Here is a 21,869-nt window from a genome sequence, read left to right as displayed (position 1 = left end):
TGTTTGCGATTATAACTATAACTCATACTTAAACTCATATTAAGCCGCCATTTGGGGAATTTATATTTGCACTGATTCCCTGTTGTGTGATGCTGAGGGATTGCAGTGGGGTGAACGAATGGGGAAAAGATGGGCGAGAGACAGACAGAAGTTATTAGCACTACTGTATTACAAATTATTGATTCCAAAGTGATTTTAAATGCATGTTTACAGTGAAAGTCTCCCTAAAGCAATGTTGAAAAGCTCGCTTGAGGCACCAGTGTGCTTCAGACTAACACCTCACACTGATCATTTTTAGCTCAACCAAGATTTTATACTTAAACAGATTGCCTGTCCTGATGGCAAGAATTTGAGCCCAGTGGGCAGGAATGAATGGAAAATGGGGGAGACACAGTACTGCTACTATGTTGCAAAACAAGTGATTCTAAACACGTCTGCCTAAAGCAACATGGGAAGCACTCGAGTTGTTGTTTGTAAAAACGGAAAATATTTGACAAAAGTATATAACTATAACATGATGGAGCATGTCGGTATTTCCACTGATTTGCTGTCATCACCATTATGGTATGAACAGAAAATTTGCAGGTTATATACTGGTGTTCGCTGCAGAGAGAGTCTGTGAAGATTCAGAAGGTGAAGACATACAGACCGGAGGTGAGTAACTCTCTCTGAACAGGAAAATAATAATCTGAAGATTCACCAGATATATTTACCTGAATGGATGTGATTCATTCTGTTCTCTCGGTGGTTTATCTTGGCGATTGTACTTGAGTCCCTCGAACGCCTCCAAATGAATGCATGATTCATTATGTTTATGTGTGAAACCTCACAAAATGATTTAAGTTTGACATATTGAGCATTTTCTCAAGCTTTAAGTAAAGTAAATTTTTTACTGTGCAAATTATTCTATTAGATCACAAGTCATCTAAAGATGCATTAGAAGATATTGGTGCTTCTTGAAGCATGAAGGGTAATTAATTAAATAAAAATAAGATTGTCATCATTTAATCACCTTCTTGTCATTCTAAACTACTTTAAATCACTAGCGAGATTGTCCATGTGGCTCACATATGTTCAAATGATGGCAGAAGTTTTGTTTCCTGACAAAACTGATTTAATCCAAGCTAAATTCTGGCATTTCTGATGAGCTTTAATTGTCTACATCTAATTTAACACTTCCTTATTAGTGCCAGTGGTGGCTTGTGGGTTTTAAAATCGAGGTTGCACACTAAATTCTAGTGGTCTGGGGATCCCCTGCCGGGTTCAAGCACGAAGTGCAAAACCCTATTGTAATTGTAAGGATTTTTATTATTTTTCTTCTTCCCTAAAACTGATCGTGCAGACCAAACCGTAAGGTCTAGAGACTTGAAACTTGAACAAATGGTAGTAGTCTTGCTCGCTACTCAGATACCCGGACTCGGCCAAATTGGCCAATAGGTGGCGCTACAGCAATCAAAAATGCGAAACTGCTCATAACTCCTAGACTGTTTGTCCCAGACTCAAGTGTCTTATATCATTGTAATCCTTGGCTCAATGTCTCTGATTTCATTTCCACCATGCAAAAATTTCCGCAATCTTTGATTATGTCCAAAACCTACTTTTGCGAACTAGTCCTAGGTTTAGTCCTAGACCTTTGTTCATCTTCAGAACACAAATTAAGATATTTTTGATGAAATTCATAAACAGCAGTTTAATTACCACTGTCAAGGTCCAGAAAGGTAGTAAAGACATGGTTAAAATAGTCCACGTGACTGCAGTGGTTCAACCTTAATGTTATGAAGTGACAAGAATACATTTTGTGTGCAAAAACAAAACAAACATAACCTGGAACCTGGAAGTGCTGCACTGTGTTTACTATGTGAACAGCATAGGAGACTGACAGGGAATAGAAGAAATTATTGAATTAAGTCGTTATTTTAGTTTTGTTTTTCCACACAAAAAGTTTTCTCATTGCTTCATAACATTAAGGTTGAACGACTACAGTCACATGGACTATTTTAACCGTGTCTTTAGTAGCTTTCTGGGCCTTGAAAGTGGTTATGCATTGCTGTCTATAAGGTCAGACACCTATCGGATTTCATCAAAAATATCTTAATTTGTGTTCCGAAGATGAACGAAGGTCTTACAAGTTTGGAACGACATGAGAGTGAATGACAGAAATTTCATTTTTAGGTGAACTAACCCTTTAAGTTTTACTTCTGATGCAAATTTCTGTAATTTTTTTTCCTATTGCAGAATCAAAACTATGAATGCTGTAAATTCTGTGCAACTGTTCATTCTGGTTTGGACTTTTACTGCTGACGGTCGAGCTGATGATGGTAAGAGAATAAACTTTCACTAGAAAGAGTGTGTGAGAATTTTGAGGAGGGACGAAAAATAAGATAATAGGGGAAAACACAAGTAGCTCTTTAAACCTTTAAAAGAAACAGTCGGGATGTTGCATGCAGAGACTGTACATATTGCTAGTGAACATATAATAAACAATACAATATGTGACGCTCCCATTACCAGAGATTAAATCCTATTCAAACTCTAATGTACAAAAACACATGATGCAGTGATTTTATTTATGAATATGAATAAATCAGTTCTCTCAGATTCTCAGCAGCAGAAGTGTTTTGTGAATCTGTGGAGAATCTGACTGTCTGATGTTTGACTGAAGTTGAGTTTATGATTTTCCTCAACAGAGGCAAAAGCAGGAGAGAGTTTTGGATCAAAAATGAGGAGGGTTCTCGGAACACTGTTATTGGTTCAGTTGCCGGCTGTTTCATCATCATCATCAAAATGAAAATCATTTGGAAAAAGTCAAACCTACTCCAAACCTTGTGGATTCCAGAGGAGGAAAACATGATGAGGACAACAGCAAAGTCCAGAAAATGAGATTCATAGCACTGACTCATCAGTACAAAAGCAATGAGTTTTGTTTGACTTTTAATATGAAGCTCATGAAAGACACAAACTTTATAGGAACTCCATAAACTATATCTGTACATACATTACTATCTGTTATATCTCAAACTACTGAACTTTATAACTCTGGTTGTAGGTTTTAAAACTCTGTTTCTGTTTCAATTTTCTAATGATGTGAGTAGTAATACCTGGGAGCTTGTGTCAAAATGATTTATGGCCCCTTTGATTGATGAGATGACAGGTGTGACCTTTTGCCCTTCCGTTTCCGGACTGTGTTTATGACAGGAAGTGTGACCATCTGTTTATGAGTCTCATATGTTTTTATGTTCAGGAAGTGGAATGGTGTTGGGGGTGTTTATACTGACGGGGGCAATTTGATGATTGACCGTTTTGAATGTTTTTGTCAGAATGTGCAGCATTCAGCCATAATGTCTGTGAATGAAACAATACAAACAAGGTTAATAAATAAGAAGTTAAATGTTGTTAAATGAAACATATGAATGTTTATATGAAACAGTATTAAAGAAACTTTTATCAGCCTGATAAATATGGAGTTAATACATGATGAAACAAGAGAATCATGCTACCAAATTCTTTTGTTATCTGGTTTAGGTGTGTTTTATTCTTAAAAACATTGTGTATGTCCATTTTATACCATAAGCATAGGAAAATTTACATCCCACTCAAACTTATGTTTTGTTCTAATGAGAAAAGGTCAAATGAATTTATCCATTATGTCATAGACTGGTCCGATGTCAAAAAAAAAAAAAGATGAAAATAGATATAGGGGATGTTTTGACCCCCTTAAGGGAATTTTGCAGATCTTACATTATCACATGTCAGCAGAAATAGAAATGGACATATTTTAATACAAAAAGTACATCGAGTTCAAATAAGCAACTAATTCTGAAAACACCATGGCTTCTGCAGTACTTGGCAGACGTCCAATATCTAACCACAAACGTGTCAACATGACCTGTCACATTGGAACTCTTTGAAGAACAATTGAATATAACAAGCATACATACTCTTAAATATAAAAGAATAATAACCATAAAGGGTACAATAAAGTGTAAATACTTGAAAATATGATGAGGATTAATATATGGAGTAGGAGTACATGAATATATGAAATCAAAAGTAATATTGATAAATCATAAGCCTTAAATGATTAACATAAAATATGAATAAAAAGCATGAATATGAATATTGACCATTTTGGATCCACCATCTACATTTTGTCTCTTTGTAGTTTTTAGATGAAGACTACACTTTGAGCATGGTAAAACATGCATAGGCATTAATGAACAAATACAGCATAAGAAAAGCCCTGGAGACCTACAGGCAGGTGAGGGGGGTGCAGGCGGGTGTGGAGGTCTCCAGGGCGGTACTAGGTCCTCGGCCATCATGGCAGGTCTGGAGCCATGGGCGGCCATGGCGGGTCTGGAGCCAGGGATGGAAATGGCGGGTCAGGAGCTAGGGATGGCCACGGCGGGTCAGGAGCTGTGGACGGCCATGGCGGGTCAAGCGTCTCAGGTGGCTGAGAAGGGTCAGAGGCCGTGGTTGGCCATGGCAGGTCTCCGAGCCCACCCCCATCTTTCCCACCTATGGGTACCCTTCCCCCCCAAAAAAAATTCTTTGGGAGACTCAGGGGTTTGAAGGGCTTATGGGCTACTGGAGCGGGCTCGGCGGCGGCGGCTGGAGCGGGCTCGGCGAAGACATGAACGAGGGGACTTGGGGCAGGTTCAGTCCAAAAGTCTATTAACTAGTCTTTTTTGCCAAAAACTGGCGTTTTGGGCTGATTGGCGGCAGAAAACTCAGGAGACTGGGGCTGCACGGAGGCAGAAAACTCAGGAGACTGGGACTGCATGGAGGCAGAAAACTCAGGAGACTGGGGTTGTACGGCCTTTTTTTTTCTCCTCTTCGGCCGTCTGGGCCCAGCGGAGGATTTTTCTTTGGCCATACAGCGTTTTGGGTCCGGCAGGACACCAGGGGAATGCTCGCTGGAGGGGTAGGCGGAGGAAGATGGAGATTGACGAACCGGCCAGGCCACCCGTGTTTCTGGGGGAACTGGACGAGGATCGCACGATTTATCAAGAACCTCTGCGATAACAAACTTAGAACAATTTAGAAACAAAATCAGATTAATTGCATCGACTAGGGAAAAATAACCGGCAGGTTCTTTAAAGCGGATCGTGCTCTCGTCCAGCCCCTCCAGAAAAAGGGCGTTTAAACAGGCATCTGGCCAACTCGACAAACTCCTCCACATACCTCTCCAGTGAACGACCGTCCTGTAGGAGCCCAACAAGGCGGTCTGCGGCAGAAGCTGGCGTGGGAGGCACAGGAGAAGCAGGGACTTCAGAAATGAAGAATAAACCCATCTTGATTGTGGAATTTCCCAGCTGTTGGTCGGGACAACAGGTGCTGGGAATCCGGGGAGATGGCGGGAAGACTGATGAGGGAAGTGCAGACAGGTGTGCGGAACAGGAGGATTCTGGGAACTGGAGTCCGGGAAGGCGTGAATGTAACACAACTCAGTTAAATTAAGTTCATGTAGTTGCATGAGGTTTTTTTATTTTAAGTAATGTGAACAAGGATGGATTGAGTGAAACTAACAACAGTGAAAGTTCATTTTTGAATGTAACTAGTGCAATACTAGATCATGGCTACTGCAAAATGTCAGATGTTGAGTTCAGGTACACCATAATAGTATGACAACATGTGACCACTTTTTTATTTGAAGTTTAAAGTAATATAATGCTTTGAATTAAGACGAGCAAAATTAAATATTCACTCAAGACTATTTTTTTTCATGGGAACAGCACAGAGGAACACCTGATCTCTGTTTGAATATGTGTGAATTTCTTAAAAGATACAACTTAAGCTAAATAAGAGCAATGTTAAGCCCTCATTCGAGGTTACGTGAGAGTTGTGAGGCATCAAACACACAGACACCTTCACCTTTGGATTTTTAAAAATCGAATTAAACATTCGCAGTTTATCTTAAAAACATACAGATTTCTCAAAAACTTTGTGTGTTGCATGGAAGAAAATACTGTTTGAATCTTTGAGAAATAAGATCTAAGACAACTAAGTACAGGTTTTTGATTTTAACATTTTACAGTTCTTGATTAATAAAAATAAAAATAATACTTTAGGTTAAATTTAAGCAAATCGTTTCTACCATCGGTCATCAGATGTTATCTTTATACAGCTTACTTCCAGAAAGATAAACAGAAGATACAATTTTATTAAATCTTTAAAGACTGGATTTAAACAACATTTTAAAATTAAAAGATCATTTTTAAACTTTTAAGATTGTGCTTTAAAATAAATGTAGTACAAAAACATTCACTCTGGAAAGGAGTTAGCGGTCTAAACATATGCTGTAAGACAGACTCGTCTAGTCTGACTCCACCCGTCCATGTGAGGGTCTGAAGCATCATTTCACACTGGAGTTTATCCCTGCATGGTAGGATCTGGGAGTGTTTTGTTTATGATACAACTTAAACTACTTATTTTCACTTTTATTTTATTATCTTTGCATAAAGAACTCATTGTTCAGCTCTCTGAAAATGTAAGTTGTTTTCATATTTATATGTATTTTTTATATACATTTAATTTAGGTAAAACTATAACTAAAATGGTTTAAATAAATATTAGTACCATATTTGTTATTATTCATTGTCTTATATATTTTATTTATAATCATTTCATTTAAAATAGAGATAAATTGCTTTCAATTGTGTGGACAAAATGCGGCCAAAAGTATAGTAATACCACAAATTTTTCCCCCTGAGCAAAATTTGTCCCATAAGAAAAACAGTTTATAAAATATATTTATTTATTTATTACTTAAATGTAAAAATGCAGAAAGTTTTCTGTGAGGGTCGTGTATTTGTGTATGGGCTAGAATATACAGTTACACTACAAAAATCATGTCTATGGAAAATCCCCATAAAACATGGAATCCCCACATGTGGAAGTATCCACAGATTGTTCCCTGCCCCACTGCTGTGACTGTCTCACATTCCACACCTAGGTGTGACAAGTGGTTACAGAGATAGGGTGAGAGAGAGTTTATGTTTCAACTTATTGCATTCAATAAATATACATCATATAGCCTAAAGAGTTACATCTTCTACTGTCTGAAAAAATAAGATATTTTATACTTTATACAAAATTTGTCCCATGAGCAAAACAGCTTATAAAATATATTTAATTATTTATTTTAATTATTTATTAATTGAAATGTGGAAACATGGAAACCCCTACATGTCTGGACATGTCCACAATACCTCTTAAGGTTTGATCTGACTGTTTCTTCATTAGAATCTTATTTTTGTCACTTGCAACATAGAGAGAAGGTATTGGCAAGATTCATTGAGCAGGCCTAGAGTAACACTTTTAGTGTGTAAACAATTTAAAAACTGTAAGATTAAAATGTTTGGTAAGATCTCTGTCATGTAAACTTACAAATAGGTAATGCAATAGAAAAAGAGAGTAAAAGTCTTAACTCTGGCCAATAAAACAAATGGAATATCTTCAGTAGGTGTCAGAAATGAGGTGTCATTTTTTCGGGGAGGGGGGAGAGGGGTCTCCCAGGTTGTCAGTGTCAGGGGAGCCAGGAAGGAAGAAAGGAAGGAAGGAAGAAAGATTTAGCTTTTATCCCTCAATAATAAACCATAAGAGGTGTTATATCCACCCTGACTCACTTTTAATAGTTTGACACATTGCAAACCAATCACATCCGCAGACAGAGTTGCCCCCAGCAATACTGGAAACAAACTCATTTTCAGTTTAGCAAATGGACTGCATGCATTTCAACTCAACTGGTAAGTTGTCTTAAAAAATTTATTTCAGCTTATTACATAAAATTACTATTTCAACTGCTTTACTTAACATCAGTACTATTTAATACAGTTTCATATAAACCCTTTCATATGTTTCATTTATCATCATTCTTTTCCTAAATTTAAAAATCTCTTAAAGCTTCAAAAATATTATTTTTTCTTAATTCATAAAATTGATATTTCAAAATACTTTTTTTTTTTCATATAATTTCTATTTCTTTTACGTTTAAAAGAGTCGGTGTCACTAAATGATTTTAAGGGTCTTTTAAAGGATCTAGTTTCTGAGTCATCTGATTGTAATTGTTTTTGAGTGATTTTGTGTATTTCTGTAAATTATTGTATTTGCTATATGTTTAACTAAATGTGATGCCTGTCTTGGCCCTCTTGTAAAAGAGATTTTAAATCTCAAGAGTCTTATTTCCTAGTTAAATAAAGGTTTAATAATAATAATAATAATAATAACAGTTTATTTAATCTTATTTCATATAAACACTATTTCATATGCTTTCTTTAATACTGTTTCATATAAACACTTTCATATGTTTCATTTAACAACAGTGCTTCTTATTTATTAACCTTGTTTGTATTGTTTCATTCACAGACATTATGGCTGAATGCTGCACATTCTGACAAAAACATTCAAAACGGTCAATCCTCAAATTGCCCCCGCCTGTATAAACACCCCCAACACCATTCCACTTCCTGAACATAAAAACATACGAGACTCATAAACAGATGGTCACACTTCCTGTCATAAACACAGTCCGGAAACGGAAGGGCAAAAGGTCACACCTGTCATCTCATCAATCAAAGGGGCCATAAATAATTTTGACACAAGCTCCCAGGTATTACTGATGTGACTTTGTATAGGTTCTTTTTTATTGTTAAAAAAAAAGAAAAATATTTCATATTTCAATAAAGACTTGAAAGTGATGCTCTCTAAAGATCTGGTAACTTACCAGTAAAACTAGTAAGTGGGTGAAAAGTTGCCCCACAGAGATGATCTGAATTTATGCCTTATTTATTTAAGTTACATGAACTTATTGTGCAGTAAATCTGTAGATATTCATAGATTTGCAGCTAGAATGATTTTAGTTTTAGTATAAGCCTTTAAAGCCTAATGATTTTAGTATCGATTTCAAAACACTGCTTCATGAAGCTTCGAAGCTTTACGAATCACTTGTTTCGAATCAGTGGTTCAGAGAACCTCCAGGCCATGGAAGAAGCCTGCCTAGGCATATGCGTGCCAGGGGTGGATCAGGCAGTTGTGTAGAGGATTTTACCCCCGCTGTCTGGCTAGGGCCAATTGTGATGTGGAAAGATTTTCTGGCCTGACCCAGACCAAAGAGCTGCTGAGGCGGAATAATTTTTATTTTTATTATTTTATTATCATTTTTTTTTTTTACTGTGTTATGAATGAATAAAAATGTGCAATGTATACATTGGTTGTGTCTTTTGCGTTCATTATGTGAAAAGGTTTTTGAGGGGGGGGGAACCACAAACAACATAACTTACCAGTTTTGGAAATGTTGTTTTGAATTTATTGCACCAGTGTGTAAGATTATTTTTGAGGGCTTGTGTGTGATGTCTGAGGGCAAAGTTTGGTTTTTCAGCAAACGTGAATGGTTTTGAGTGTAGAGCTTCATTTTGACCTGAAAATAGGATGTCTGGGGAATTGGGTGAGACGTTATGGATTTGTGTTTATTGTTTTGAGAATATGAGGCATAGTTTCAAGAAATGTTTAAGCAATCGAGTTGAGGCACAAGGATGGATCCCCACGATGCATGACTCCTGAAAACATATGCTGAGATGTTGATTTGCCAAATTCTGAGGCCAAATGTAAATGAGAGGCATTCATTGATTCAATGATTACAGTGCATTTATTTCTTTACTTACTTACTCATTTATTTTTTATGCTAAAACTCATCATTATACAACTAAACTTGTCATTAAAGAACTTTGAAGAACATGATTAAAAAACAAGAAAAACGTATTTTCATTCATGTATTTGTGTAGCTGAGTTTGTTATCAAATCAACAGAGAACACACTTGTAGTTTTGTTGTTAGTGTTTATTTTTGATAAATGCATTAATAGAAAAAACCGCAGAGCTTTGTTAATTGTTTTGAGAGCAACTACATTCATTTGGAGATATGTGTCAGATCGATTGAGAAAAACTGTAATATCTACTGCAAAGTGGCTGATAGCTGATATAATGCATGTAATACAATTTAATAACTTGGTGGCAAGCAAATACATGAAACTGCAAATTCAAAACCTGCTTTACTCCATATTTGCTGAAATAGGCCTACTATATAAACAACATATTGATATAAATGTTAGATTAAAAAAAAGTATATTTAAATTAATAATAAATAAAATAATAATATTTTTTTATAATCATAAAAATAAATAAATAAAATATAGTCATCAGTAAGGTCATTAAAATGTCAATCAGCACTGTAATAAAATAATAATGAATCACTTTTTAGTTTATAAATATATTTGAGACATGCTTTGTGTAATATTTGAGCTTTTCTTTTGCTTCTCTGAATCACCACAGGCTCCTGTTTTCTTATTGCAGATGTGATTCATCATCAATCATTTACACAACACCAGTGAAACTGGTATTAAAACACTTAAGGCTTTTTACAGTTTACTTCAATTGCTTAAACACATTTCTTGAAATTATGCCTCCTACAGAGAAAAATTGAATGGAAGAAGTCTGCCTAGACATTTCAGTTGATGCGTGTTAGCATCTCTGTCTGGACAGGCATCACATCATGTCTAGGCAGACTACTGATTCCACTTAACTTCTCTGATTCTACTTAACTTCCATTTAAAAAGAAAAAAAAGGAAGCATAGGAGCTCTGTATGTGTTACGGTAGCTCCAATGAAGATGAAGAAGAGTACGAAAATCCAACAAGGTTTATATAGAAGACTCAAAGATAATCCAAAAGCGTAACATGTGTTTCACAAACACAAACAATACCAGACAACTGAAGAGTGCAAAGGCAGGAACTTAAATACATAGCAAAAGAGGGAACAAAAAGGTGGTGGGGAAAACAGAACAAAGGAAGACATGAGACATATGAAAACAAACTAAAAGTCCATGAAAACTAAAACGAACATAACATAACTGTAACAGTAGGGATGCATTTCTTTTTACAGTAAAAGGATTTTCTGTAAGGATTTTCAGGACACTGGCCAGACAGCTCTGACTGTGATTATCATTACTCATACTTACAGTTTTTCTCAATTGCACATTTCTTGAAATTGTGCCTACTTTTCTCGAAACTCTAAACATACCCAATTCCCCAAACTTGCTATATTCAGGTCAAAATGAAGCTCTCCACTCAAAACCATTCGATTTTGCCGAAAAAACAAACTTTGCCCTCAGACATGACACACAAGTCCTTAGAAACACACAAACTAATGTACAACATAGTCTTACACTATACAAAAACCTCCTTTTGGCAATCAATCAGGTATCATTTTACAGCTCAATGTCTATTACAGTATACAACATAAATAGAGGGGTGCAAGATACAGTTTTCTTCAACTGCTTACACACAAAATCCTCACTTGTCACACAATTTCTGAAACCTGACACTCAAACACCAGAACCACACACCAAATCTGCAAAACCATACACTAATTCACGACCTTCGACTCAGTTTTCAATTTCATGAAACTCTTTTTGCAAAACACAACACACAATTCTCTATGAAACAAAAATCTGATTTAAGGAAGTATCTTGATTTCCTTTTTCAAACACCATTGTTTCTGTTCAACTACATGTATTTCTTTTCTTTCGTACTGTGTAATACTATATTCACAACCACAAATGCTTATAGTAAAAAAATAAATAGTTTGGTTTCAATCTTGCTTTCGTGTTTACCGTGAATTTTTCAACTTCAGTCTTGTACAGAAATTGAGGTCATGAAAGAAGAGCTTTAGGTTTTGAATAACTGTGTGTATATGATATATCCAAAAATAGAATATTAAGGTGTTTAAAATGTAAAACAAGCTTTTTGCTTTTGAGATGTGTTTGCGATATTTGTGATATGCAGTGCTTTATTTTGCAAGAGATGTGAAGCATTTTGTGTGTCCAATTCTTGGATTTGTGTGTAAAGCTTTGAAAAAAAGAGGCAAAGTTTTGAAAATGTGTGTAAGCAGTTGAAAAAAATGGTAAATAGTTTGGTTTCAATCTTGCTTTTGTGTTTATCATGACTTTTTCAACATCTCTCTGCCAATTACTTTCAATCTTGTACAGAAATGTACATATGAGCTCATGAAAGAAGAGTTTTGAATAACTGTGTGTATATGATATATCCAAAAATAGAATATTATGGCAAAGGTGTTTGCAACGTGTTTGTGATATTTTGAATGCAGTGCTTTATTTTGCAAGAGATGTCAGGCATTTTGTGTGTCCAGTTCTTGGATTTGTGTGTAAAATTTTGAAAAAAAAAAAAAAAAAAAGGGCAAAGTTTTGGAAATGTGTTGAAAAAACCTGTAAAGTTGTATGGTAGCAAAAGTATATATGGGCTGTTTATAGTCATAGTATATAGGCCTATATATTATGGTATATTGTCACTGGCCAGTAAAAGTAACACATGATTAAAACCTAAACAAATGCAGATGTCAGCCAAAAACCCTTGATATCTGCCAGCCCACCCTTCTATAGTGTTTACAGTTTAGGGAAATGGGTGTGCTTCTTGATAAATGGCGTTATGGTTTAGTTCAAAAGCCTGGTGTTCAAGCAATCGAGAAAACTGTAACACTACTATATTAGAAAATATTGATTCTAAAGCCATTTTAAATGCATGTTTACAGTGAAAGTCTTGCTAAATCATCGTGGGAAGCACCTCACTTGAGGCACAATGGTGGTGACTTGCATTGTTTGTAATGATGGAAAATTTGCATTCATTCACTCACTGTGCATGTAGATGTGATGCAATCCAACCTGTTTATCTTTGATGAGAGAGAGAATGTGGATCAACAGGCAGGTTCTCTCATGTCACTGGTGTAAAATCATTAAAATGTAAGGACATGATTCAAAGAGAGGCTAGAAATATTGAAAGGAACAAAGAGGACAATACATTAGATATATTACAAAACATAATAATATGTTCAGAGACTGATAGAGGGATGACAGATACAGTCAGTGGCAGATAGAGGGATGATAGATACAGTCAGATACAGATATAGAATAATAAAAGTATATAATAAAAGGAAAAATAGATCTCAGTGTGTGTGTGTGTGTGTGTGTGTGTGTGTGTATTTCTTACATTTCAGAAATTCCACTGAAAATCCATCACTTTGCACAGAAGAGTGGCAACATGTGGGTTGATCGCAACCCATTTCTTCTGAACTGTCTGGCCTGTTGTTTTAGATAACACTTTTACTTTCGTCTTTGTTCCTGTCTCCCGATAATACAAAGTGCCTAAAGGGTCAGGAATTCAGATTGGTTAGCTTTTGAGGCATGTAAGCATGTTTTTGAAATTATACCATGTGGTAGAGCAGTATTACAACTCCAGTCCTGAAGACCTACCTCCCAGAAAGTTTTAGATGTCCCACTAATCAAAACACCTTATTTAACTAATTTGTTAGCCAGCATCAAATAGAGAGACATCTAAAACATTCACCCTAAAAAAATAAATGTCTAATCTAGTTTAGAAACATTGTGTTAAAGGCCTCAATAGATATAAAATGTATATCTAAAAGGCAAGTACATGATGATCAGTTTGATCAGCACTTGGAAGGCGATCATTTGTTTATATAAAGCATATGCAGTTACATTTTTTTTCGAAAATGACCGATCGTTTCGCTAGATAAGACCCTTATTCCTCGTCTGGTATCATTTAAAGCCCTTTGAAGCTGCACTGAAACTATAATTTTGACCTTCAACCGTTTGGAGGCCACTGAAGTCCACTATAAGGAGAATAATCCTGGAATGTTTTCATCAAAAACCTTAATTTCTTTTTGACTGAAGAAAGAAAGACATGAACATCTTGGATGACATGGGGGTGAATAAATTATCAGGAAAATTTTATATGAAAGTGAACTAATCCTCTAATGGTTATTGTTAAGGAGATTTAACCATAACCCCCTTCTTTAAGGCACATTGTTTAGTAAAGCTGCGTTTGAACAACAAAGTGATATTTAAAATAACTTTGTTCCTTGGAGGAACTCTTATCCACCCAGGTTTTTAATAGATTGCATCACCTCTACATGCAGTAGTTAAACCATGTGTCAATAGATGAATGACGTTAATATTTTCCATCATTACAAACAAGACAAGCCACAACTGTTGTGCCTCGAGCGAGGTGCTTCCCATGATGCTTTAGGGAGACTTTCATTTTTATAATCATGCATTGGAATAATTGTTTTGTAATATAACAGCAGTATTGTGTCTCACCCACACTTTTCCATTCTTCCCTGCCCACTGGGTTTAAATTCTTGGCATCAGGACAGGCAATCTATTCAAGTAAACTTGGTATATATACCAAACACAATACATTCATACATTTCACAGACATGTTTTGTCCAAAGTGACCTACAATAGAGGAACAAAGGAAATTTTTCATAGAACCAACAATAATCATATTCAATTGGAGGTTGGGAGCTCTTTCCACCAGAGAGGAGCAGAGAGGGTGAAGGGTCTGGAAAATTACATTTATTAACTTATTAAAAATTCTTGATATAGCCAATTAAACAGTGTAACACATTGACAACTTTGATAGCTAAACAGAAAGGGAAACTGTATGAAAGCCTGTAACCATGTCTTGAACATTGCGACCGATTGAGTCCCATAAACAAACAATTATTATTATTTTTTTTTTTTTGTAATCAATTTGAAATATTTGCAAATATCTTTTTTATTTTAAAATACATAGAATAACAATATAGGCTAATAATGTGCTGAAAACGGAAAAGTGTTTCCGTCACATTCAGTTATGAATCACATGAATTATTCAGCCTATTTTCCATTAATATGTGGAAATTTGACAAAAAAAAAAAAATGTTGAGAATTTTACATCCCTGGAATTCACGTTCGGTATCTGTGAACTTTTAAGCTCCACCTTCTTTGGTATGATTGGTCATCTTGTTTTGACATTGACCTGGGCTGCGTTCGGCCCCGACAAAACATTGCAAAAAATTTTTAAAACGGAAACAGTGGTGCGTTGAACACCCTGTTCTGATGACGCAAGAGTTGCAACTATGGCAGCTGAGAAGGCCATTTTTTTTGAAGAATTTTTGGAGGCTGATGAAATCGGTATAAATACATGTTTAATACTGCAAAATACGCTCTATGTTACAGTCACTGCCCTTGCCGTCCAGAATAAAAGAGAACATCCAAATCAAGTGAAGGGATTTGTGGAAACTGTGGTTCCTAATTATTGTGATCCAACATTTGCCTCGCATTTCAGGATGAAAAAACAAACATTTCAGGTGAAGGATAATCCGCTTCTTACCTCTGACACTGTATTACGAGATATGACCTTATTATTTTGAGTATTAGGCTTATCATTATTGCTGATCACTGTTGTTGTGCTATGATATTGTAATAGGCTATTTACCATTATATAATCAGAGGAGTATAGAAATGTTTATGAAAGTGTCACTCCAAAATACAATAGCAAAATATATAAATATGTATAGTATTTTTATGTTACAGTAGTCACTTTACATGGACCCATCGTGCGAGCTGTCTCTTTAATACCGCGTGGTTTATATACATGTTGCTGCTGATTGGGCTGACATTTTTGACACACCCACCAAACAAGAGAAAACGTATCTCAAACCCCATTGCACACCATAGGAAACATGTTGCTCAACCCAGATACCATAGCAAAACTACTTGAACGTGCCCCAGGCTTTGGCAGCGGAACCTTTTCTCTCTCTCTTCTGTTAGGAAAGGGGTTATTGGGATATATAAGGTAAAGATGGAAATAATTTCGATTAAGAATTGTGATTGAATTGTAATTTTGTGATACGACGAGCTTGGCTACCCTTCATTTGACTGTAGGCTGAAATTATATTCAGCCCGCCAAAGTGGCTAGTGGGAGTGGCTGTCTTACCCGCGACAGCTGGTAACTGAATTGTAATTTGTGATTGAATTGATTTCAGCTGTCGCGGGTAAGACAGCCACTCCCACTAGCCACTTTGGCGGGCTGAATATAATTTCAGCCTACAGTCAAATGAAGGGTAGCCAAGCTCTCTCTCTCTCTCTCTCTCTCTCTCTCTCTCTCTCTCTCTGTCGCACGTGTGATCAGTTCTCCTTGTGCCTGAATAGTAAAATACATGCACACACAGATGTCAAAATGCCCATTGTGTGGAGTATCTTGCGTCGGTTATGTGTTAAAGTGGACGTAAACAGGTGGGTAAAAAAAAACTGAATATGTGTCAGTATATTACGTCCATGCATTCAGCAGCCCAATTAAATACCTGTCTGTCATTAATGTTAATCAAACAACAAAAGATGTTAAATAAATGTATACATGTTAAATAAACCTATGTATCTGAAAAAAGATTTTTAAAATTTTTTACTATTTGTAATTTGCTTCTTTGTTCTTTTTATATAGCCTAACAAAAATAACTGTACATACCACCTGAAATACAATGTAGTCTTGATTTGGGTGGTCAATCTGCATTTGTAAGTTTGAAAGGGTTTTAAATCTTGTAAATCAAGTAAACTGTCTCAAAATCAAGTAATTTAAGCATGCCAAAGTCAACTTTAATTATATAAAATGTAATTTCTCAAAAGCAAAATTGTGGCCAGTGAAAATGCTGAGTGACTTTGGAAAACCACTAGCCACAGTGGCTGGTGAGCAAAAAAGTTAATGTCAAGCCCTGAATGTATTTCTTATTGGATGAATCCCTCCCTGTACCACCCCTGATAACATATTTACATCAGTTACCATGAAATAGTCCTAATAAACCTCAGAGAAAAGCTCAAACTTTTTCTCCCTCCGCCAGGGGCGCTGCTAGCAATTTTGGGCCCTATGAAAGAATATGAGGTTGGGGCCCCTACCGCACCCATTCCACACCAAACATACAAGTCAACCTAGCTATAATAATAATGACATTACTTTTGCTATTGTTTTTGACCATTAGGTATCAGTATTTAGTCAGAGACCTCACATGGCTGTATAGCTAGCAGATGATTTATTATGCAAATGTAAATGTAATAGAAAAATACAGTACAGTAATCAAATATTAATACATTCTTAAACAAAACTGTCTAGTCAAAAATTCAAGAAGGTCCATATTTTAATGCTCTTTCTAACTTGTACTCGGCCTTAAAATAACATAGTTCTTGTAATTGTTAACTATAGCATTTGTTACAACAAGGATACAATTACAGGTAAGACCATTTTTTCTTTCTTCCTTTTTATAGCATTTGTTATGAAAAATAGCAACACAGTTAGAAACTATAACATACCACAGATGTAATATAAAATGAGTTGCACATTTTATCATCAGCGTCGCATAGGAACGGCTCTTGCACATCTTTTGGAGCGCGCTGGTGAACGCGCCTACGGTGATTCGCGCGCCACTCAAAATTAAACAATTGGGCTTCAGTCACAGTCATATTGCGCAGACAATTGAACTTACTGTTACTACTAATAAAACCGATCTCTGGGGGCCCCAAAAGTGCGTGGGCCCTTAGAATCGTCCTAACTTCCCCCCCCTTTGCGGCGCAACTGCCCTCTGCTGTAATTCAACCGTCAATTAAAGGACTGAGAGTGATGGTACAAGAGGAAATAATCTAACACATCCAGCAACAAACAGAGAAACTCTACGGACCTTCACTATTATTTGACGCATTGAAACTATATGGAGAGACGGCATGAAGGGGAAATCTGCATATATGTGACAGCAATACGATCAGCTGTCTGAGAGCAACCGAGTCATTTTGAAACCGAAAGTTAAGCAGCTTATGTATATTGCTGGTGTCGCGCCAGAGAGAGACAGAGTGGAATGAACTCAGACGGTGAAGACATACAGACCGGAGGTGAGAATAACTCTCTTTCTCTCAACAGGAAAATAATCTCCTTTGCTAATCCATAATCAGCAACAGGAAAATGTTCAATACATGCATGGTGTTTTTATATTATGTGATTTACACATTTTGCAGATATTTTGTATGAATAGCTGTAGAAAACTGATTTTGTGTGTGTTTGCAATGTAATAGAAATAATTTTATTTAATCACATTCAATATCTGTCTCAGCTCTGTAGACTCAGCAGCAATATTATCATGAATAGATGTGTGATAAATCTTGTGGTATTGTGGTTGCATTTTGCACTCATGAGTCTCTTCAAACTGCTTTCTTACTTTCTGCTGAGCTTTCAGTAAATCATCTCTTATCTATTATTTAATCAATAGTACTTGGTTAGTTCTGGTTGGTTCAGTCTCTCTTCTGATGTAAATTATGTCATTTTTTTTTTCTATTGCAGAATCAAAACCATGAATGCTGTAAATTCTGTGCAACTGCTCATTCTGGTTTGGACTTTTACTGCTGTTTGTCGAGCTGATGTTGGTAAGAGAATAAACTTTCCCTAGAAAGAGTGTGTGAGAATTTTGAGGAGGGACTGAATATAAGATAATGGGGAAAAAATCTGATTAATAGATATAAAACACAAGTGGCTCTTAAAACCCTTTTGTAAGTGTATCCAGTTCAGTACATATGTTTTTGGCTCTGGGTCAGTTTACAATCTAATGTACAAAAACACATAATGTAGTGGATTTATTTATGAATATGTTCTCTAACGAAAGAGTCACTGTATGTTTATTATGTGACTGACATGAAGACAGACACAAGTCTGGATGTGTTAAGTTTAATAAGATGGAGGGAAAAAATAACAGAAATCTTTATTATTGTTCAGTTGCTGTATTATATGAAATGCATTTTTTTTTTTAGATGTTTCCCGTGTAAGCTGTAAGGATGTGACTGGAACTGTGGGGAAAGAAGTAACTTTCACCTGCAGCGTCCCTCCGTGCACTGAATGCTGCACTGAAAAGTATAAGTTTCTATACCCTAAGAAACCCTCAATATGTGAACAAAAAAACACCTGTGGACTGGGAAACAGCTTCACATGCAGATACACTCCAACTACAGCAATGACAGAAAAATTAATCTTCTATTTGCAAACAAAGAGTGGAATGAAAAACACAGAATTCACTGTGAACATAACAGGTACAGTATATAATACTGTTGTTTATAATTTAATAAATGTTTGAAAATGTACATTTATTTTCCATCTAACAGTGGTTTAAAATCTGTTCACAGAGCCCAGTAAACATGAAATTGTCACTGAAGCTCCTGGTAAGAAAGATATTACATTCTATTATATACTTATGGAACAAAAAACTGCTCTTCAGTCTCTTGTCAGAATATTTATCATTTTAAAAATCACCTGTGAATAAATGATTTTAGAGTTTAAGGTCTAAGAAGGAAACTGATGTATGATCATGGTCTCACATCTCTCTAGATATTTCAGTCAGATTTTAGAGATGTTTAGATTTGGTGTGTGTGTGTGTCAAGAAATCAGTTCTCTCAGATTCTCAGCAGCAGAAGTGTTTTGTGAATCTGTGTGGAGAATCTGACTGTCTGATGTTTGATAGGCTGAAGTTGAGTTAATGATTTAATCATTTAAACCGTTTAATTGCAACTTTCCAGAGCCAAAAACAGAAGGGGGTCCTGAATCAAGAACAGAAGACAATCCTGGATCTAATGGTACTGTCATCGCTGCAGTTGTGGGCTGTTTCATCATCATCATCATCATCATCATCATAATGACCATCATTTACAAAAGGAAACCAAACACCAATCCTTGTGGATTCCAGAGGAGGATGTTTCTGTGCCTCAGATATGATGAAGACAACAGCAATTTCCAAGAGCAAAGCCCACAAAATGTGATTAATATCACTGAGTCAACAGTATGAAAGCAGTGAATTTTGTTTGACTTTTAATGTAAAGCTCGTGAAAGACAAACTTTAGGAACTCCATAAACTATATCTGTTATCTGTTATATCTCAAATTACTAAACTAACTCTGTTTGTAGGTTTTAAAACTCTATTTCTGTTTCATATTGATTTCTGTGAAATAATGATATATTATTGATCTTTTTGATCCGTGTATATTTTTGGCTTTAATGAACTCAAGCCTGTGTGAACATTAAGAACCAATGCAGAAAAACCCAAACTGTTTTTTTTTTTTTTTTTTTTTTTTTTCTTACTTTCAAGGACTTTCTATAATGAATGTCAATTTTGTATATGGTAAGTGGTATTATACCTTAAGTATTGAAATTAATTTTACTTAATGCTAAATACTTCATATTCTGCACCTGCAATTTTCTAATGCTGCGGACGCTGTGGTTTTGTACAGGTTCTTTTTTATTATTAAAAAATAAAAATTAAAGAAATAAACGTGTGATGCTCTCTAAACATGAATATCTTGAAAAAAATGTATCATCACATGATGATACAGTATACCAGTAAAACTAGTGGGTGAAGAGTCGCCGCACAGAGATGATCTGAATTTATGCCTTATTTAAGTTAGATTAACTTATTGTGCAGTAAATCTTTAGGAATTCATAGATTTCATAAGAGATTCAATAGTAGAATGATTTTAGTATAAGCCTAATTAAAGACTAATGATTTCAGTGTAAATTTAGATCAACCTTGAGATTAGTTTTCTGAAATGAGAAATGACTGCTTTCAAAACTGAAACAAGGACATCATTTCATTGTAAGTGTTTATTGTGCGTTTACTGATCAATATGAGTTCTTCATTATCTGTACTGTAAGGAAGCTGATAGATGATATAAATCAGATATAAATAATACAATTTAATGGTCAGATATACACATAAAATTGCTGACTTTAAAACCTATTTTACACCATTTTTACTGAAAATAGGCTTATACGAACAAAATGTAAAACAAAATATTTATATAAATGTCAGATTTAAAAATATTGAACACAAGAATAAAGTACATTTAAATGAATAAATAAATTTAAATGAATAATAAAATACATTAAATATTATTTACAATAGTAATAATAAACAAAAATAACAAAATAAACATTGTCTATGTCATCAAAATTGATTAATTTGTGAACATGCCTGAAATATATAGAACCATATAGGGGGTTTCCCATGGGATCCTTATATAGAAACTTTTTGGCATAAAGGGTTCTATAAAACTGAGTCAAAAACCCAGTTCTAAAGAGAATCTGTTACGTTAGTGTGTGGTATAAAACATCAGGCAGATGAAGAGGAACAATAAAGGCAGGATTTAATAACTAAACTCAGAATGTCAGCATACACACAACATACATCAAAGGAGAATGGACAGAGCCTGAAGGAGAACACAAGGTATAAATACATGAGGCAAACAAAGGGAACTTAACAAGGTGATTAACTAGACACAGGTGAATCAAATGAACTAATCAAACAGAATTGGGAAAACTAGGTCACAGGGAAAACAGAAACATGAGGACTGTAACAGCCTCATTAAACCTTTCTTTCTGAGTGAGTGCATCATCTGAAGTGAAATGAAATACAGATGTACTACTATTAGCAATTTTATTCAGGCAACTGAGAAGGTGATTGCATAATCTACAGCGTGTGTGTTATATAAACCTTTATGGGGCTTTCGTGTTTGTTTTGACCCACTGTCACAGTACAGTTGTTGTAGTTGTATGAAGATTCTTCAACAATTCCCTGTAGTGTTTCATGGAAAAAATAATAGCAGCATTTTGTTACTAAGCTCTGCAGTTTTTCACATCAGTACTGACCCATCTGCTAAGAAAAGCTTTTTGGAAAGCGTTAGTCATCTGTTTTTCCATTATGTGCAGGCATGGACGGATTCATAGACATTATAATAAAGATTAGGCGCCCTATTAGCCGCTGGACCGTACATCAACCGCGCCACCATATTGTGCGGGGCAACGTTTCCATAACGCTCATAACTGGAATTGAGAAAAATGCCTGCTTCGTGTGCTGCTTGGGGCTGTACAAATCGCTGCACTATTGAAAACAGGTCTCGGGGAATGACCTTTCACATGTAACACATGAACATTTGTTTCTGGTTG

The 21,869-nt window shown here is 35.6% G+C and overlaps 1 protein-coding gene across 1 annotated transcript; it reads left to right on the top strand.

Annotated features, from left to right (window-relative positions):
• The first annotated feature begins 639 nt into the window (after window positions 1-639).
• Window positions 640-20,232, top strand: LOC127523272 (uncharacterized). Its single transcript, XM_051913795.1, has 5 exons — window positions 640-654; window positions 18,228-18,310; window positions 18,692-18,967; window positions 19,061-19,096; window positions 19,451-20,232. The coding sequence occupies exons 2-5, from the start codon at window positions 18,238-18,240 to the stop codon at window positions 19,714-19,716; spliced, it is 651 nt and encodes a 216-aa protein (XP_051769755.1). The 5' UTR covers window positions 640-654; window positions 18,228-18,237; the 3' UTR covers window positions 19,717-20,232.
• The last annotated feature ends 1,637 nt before the right edge of the window (window positions 20,233-21,869 follow it).

The sequence above is a fragment of the Ctenopharyngodon idella genome, chromosome 12 (genome assembly GCF_019924925.1).
Source record: "Ctenopharyngodon idella isolate HZGC_01 chromosome 12, HZGC01, whole genome shotgun sequence".
Classification (NCBI taxonomy): domain Eukaryota; kingdom Metazoa; phylum Chordata; class Actinopteri; order Cypriniformes; family Xenocyprididae; genus Ctenopharyngodon; species Ctenopharyngodon idella.
Note: the sequence above shows the minus strand (reverse complement) of the source record. Positions and strands in the feature narration are given on the sequence as shown.

Coding starts and splice junctions, on each gene's coding strand:
- LOC127523272 (XM_051913795.1), top strand. CDS start 18,238: ATGAATGCTGTAAATTCTGTGCAACTGCTCATTCTGGTTTGGACTTTT. Junction 18,968..19,060: donor ATTCACTGTGAACATAACAG/GTACAGTATATA, acceptor ATCTGTTCACAG/AGCCCAGTAAACATGAAATT. Junction 19,097..19,450: donor AATTGTCACTGAAGCTCCTG/GTAAGAAAGATA, acceptor GCAACTTTCCAG/AGCCAAAAACAGAAGGGGGT.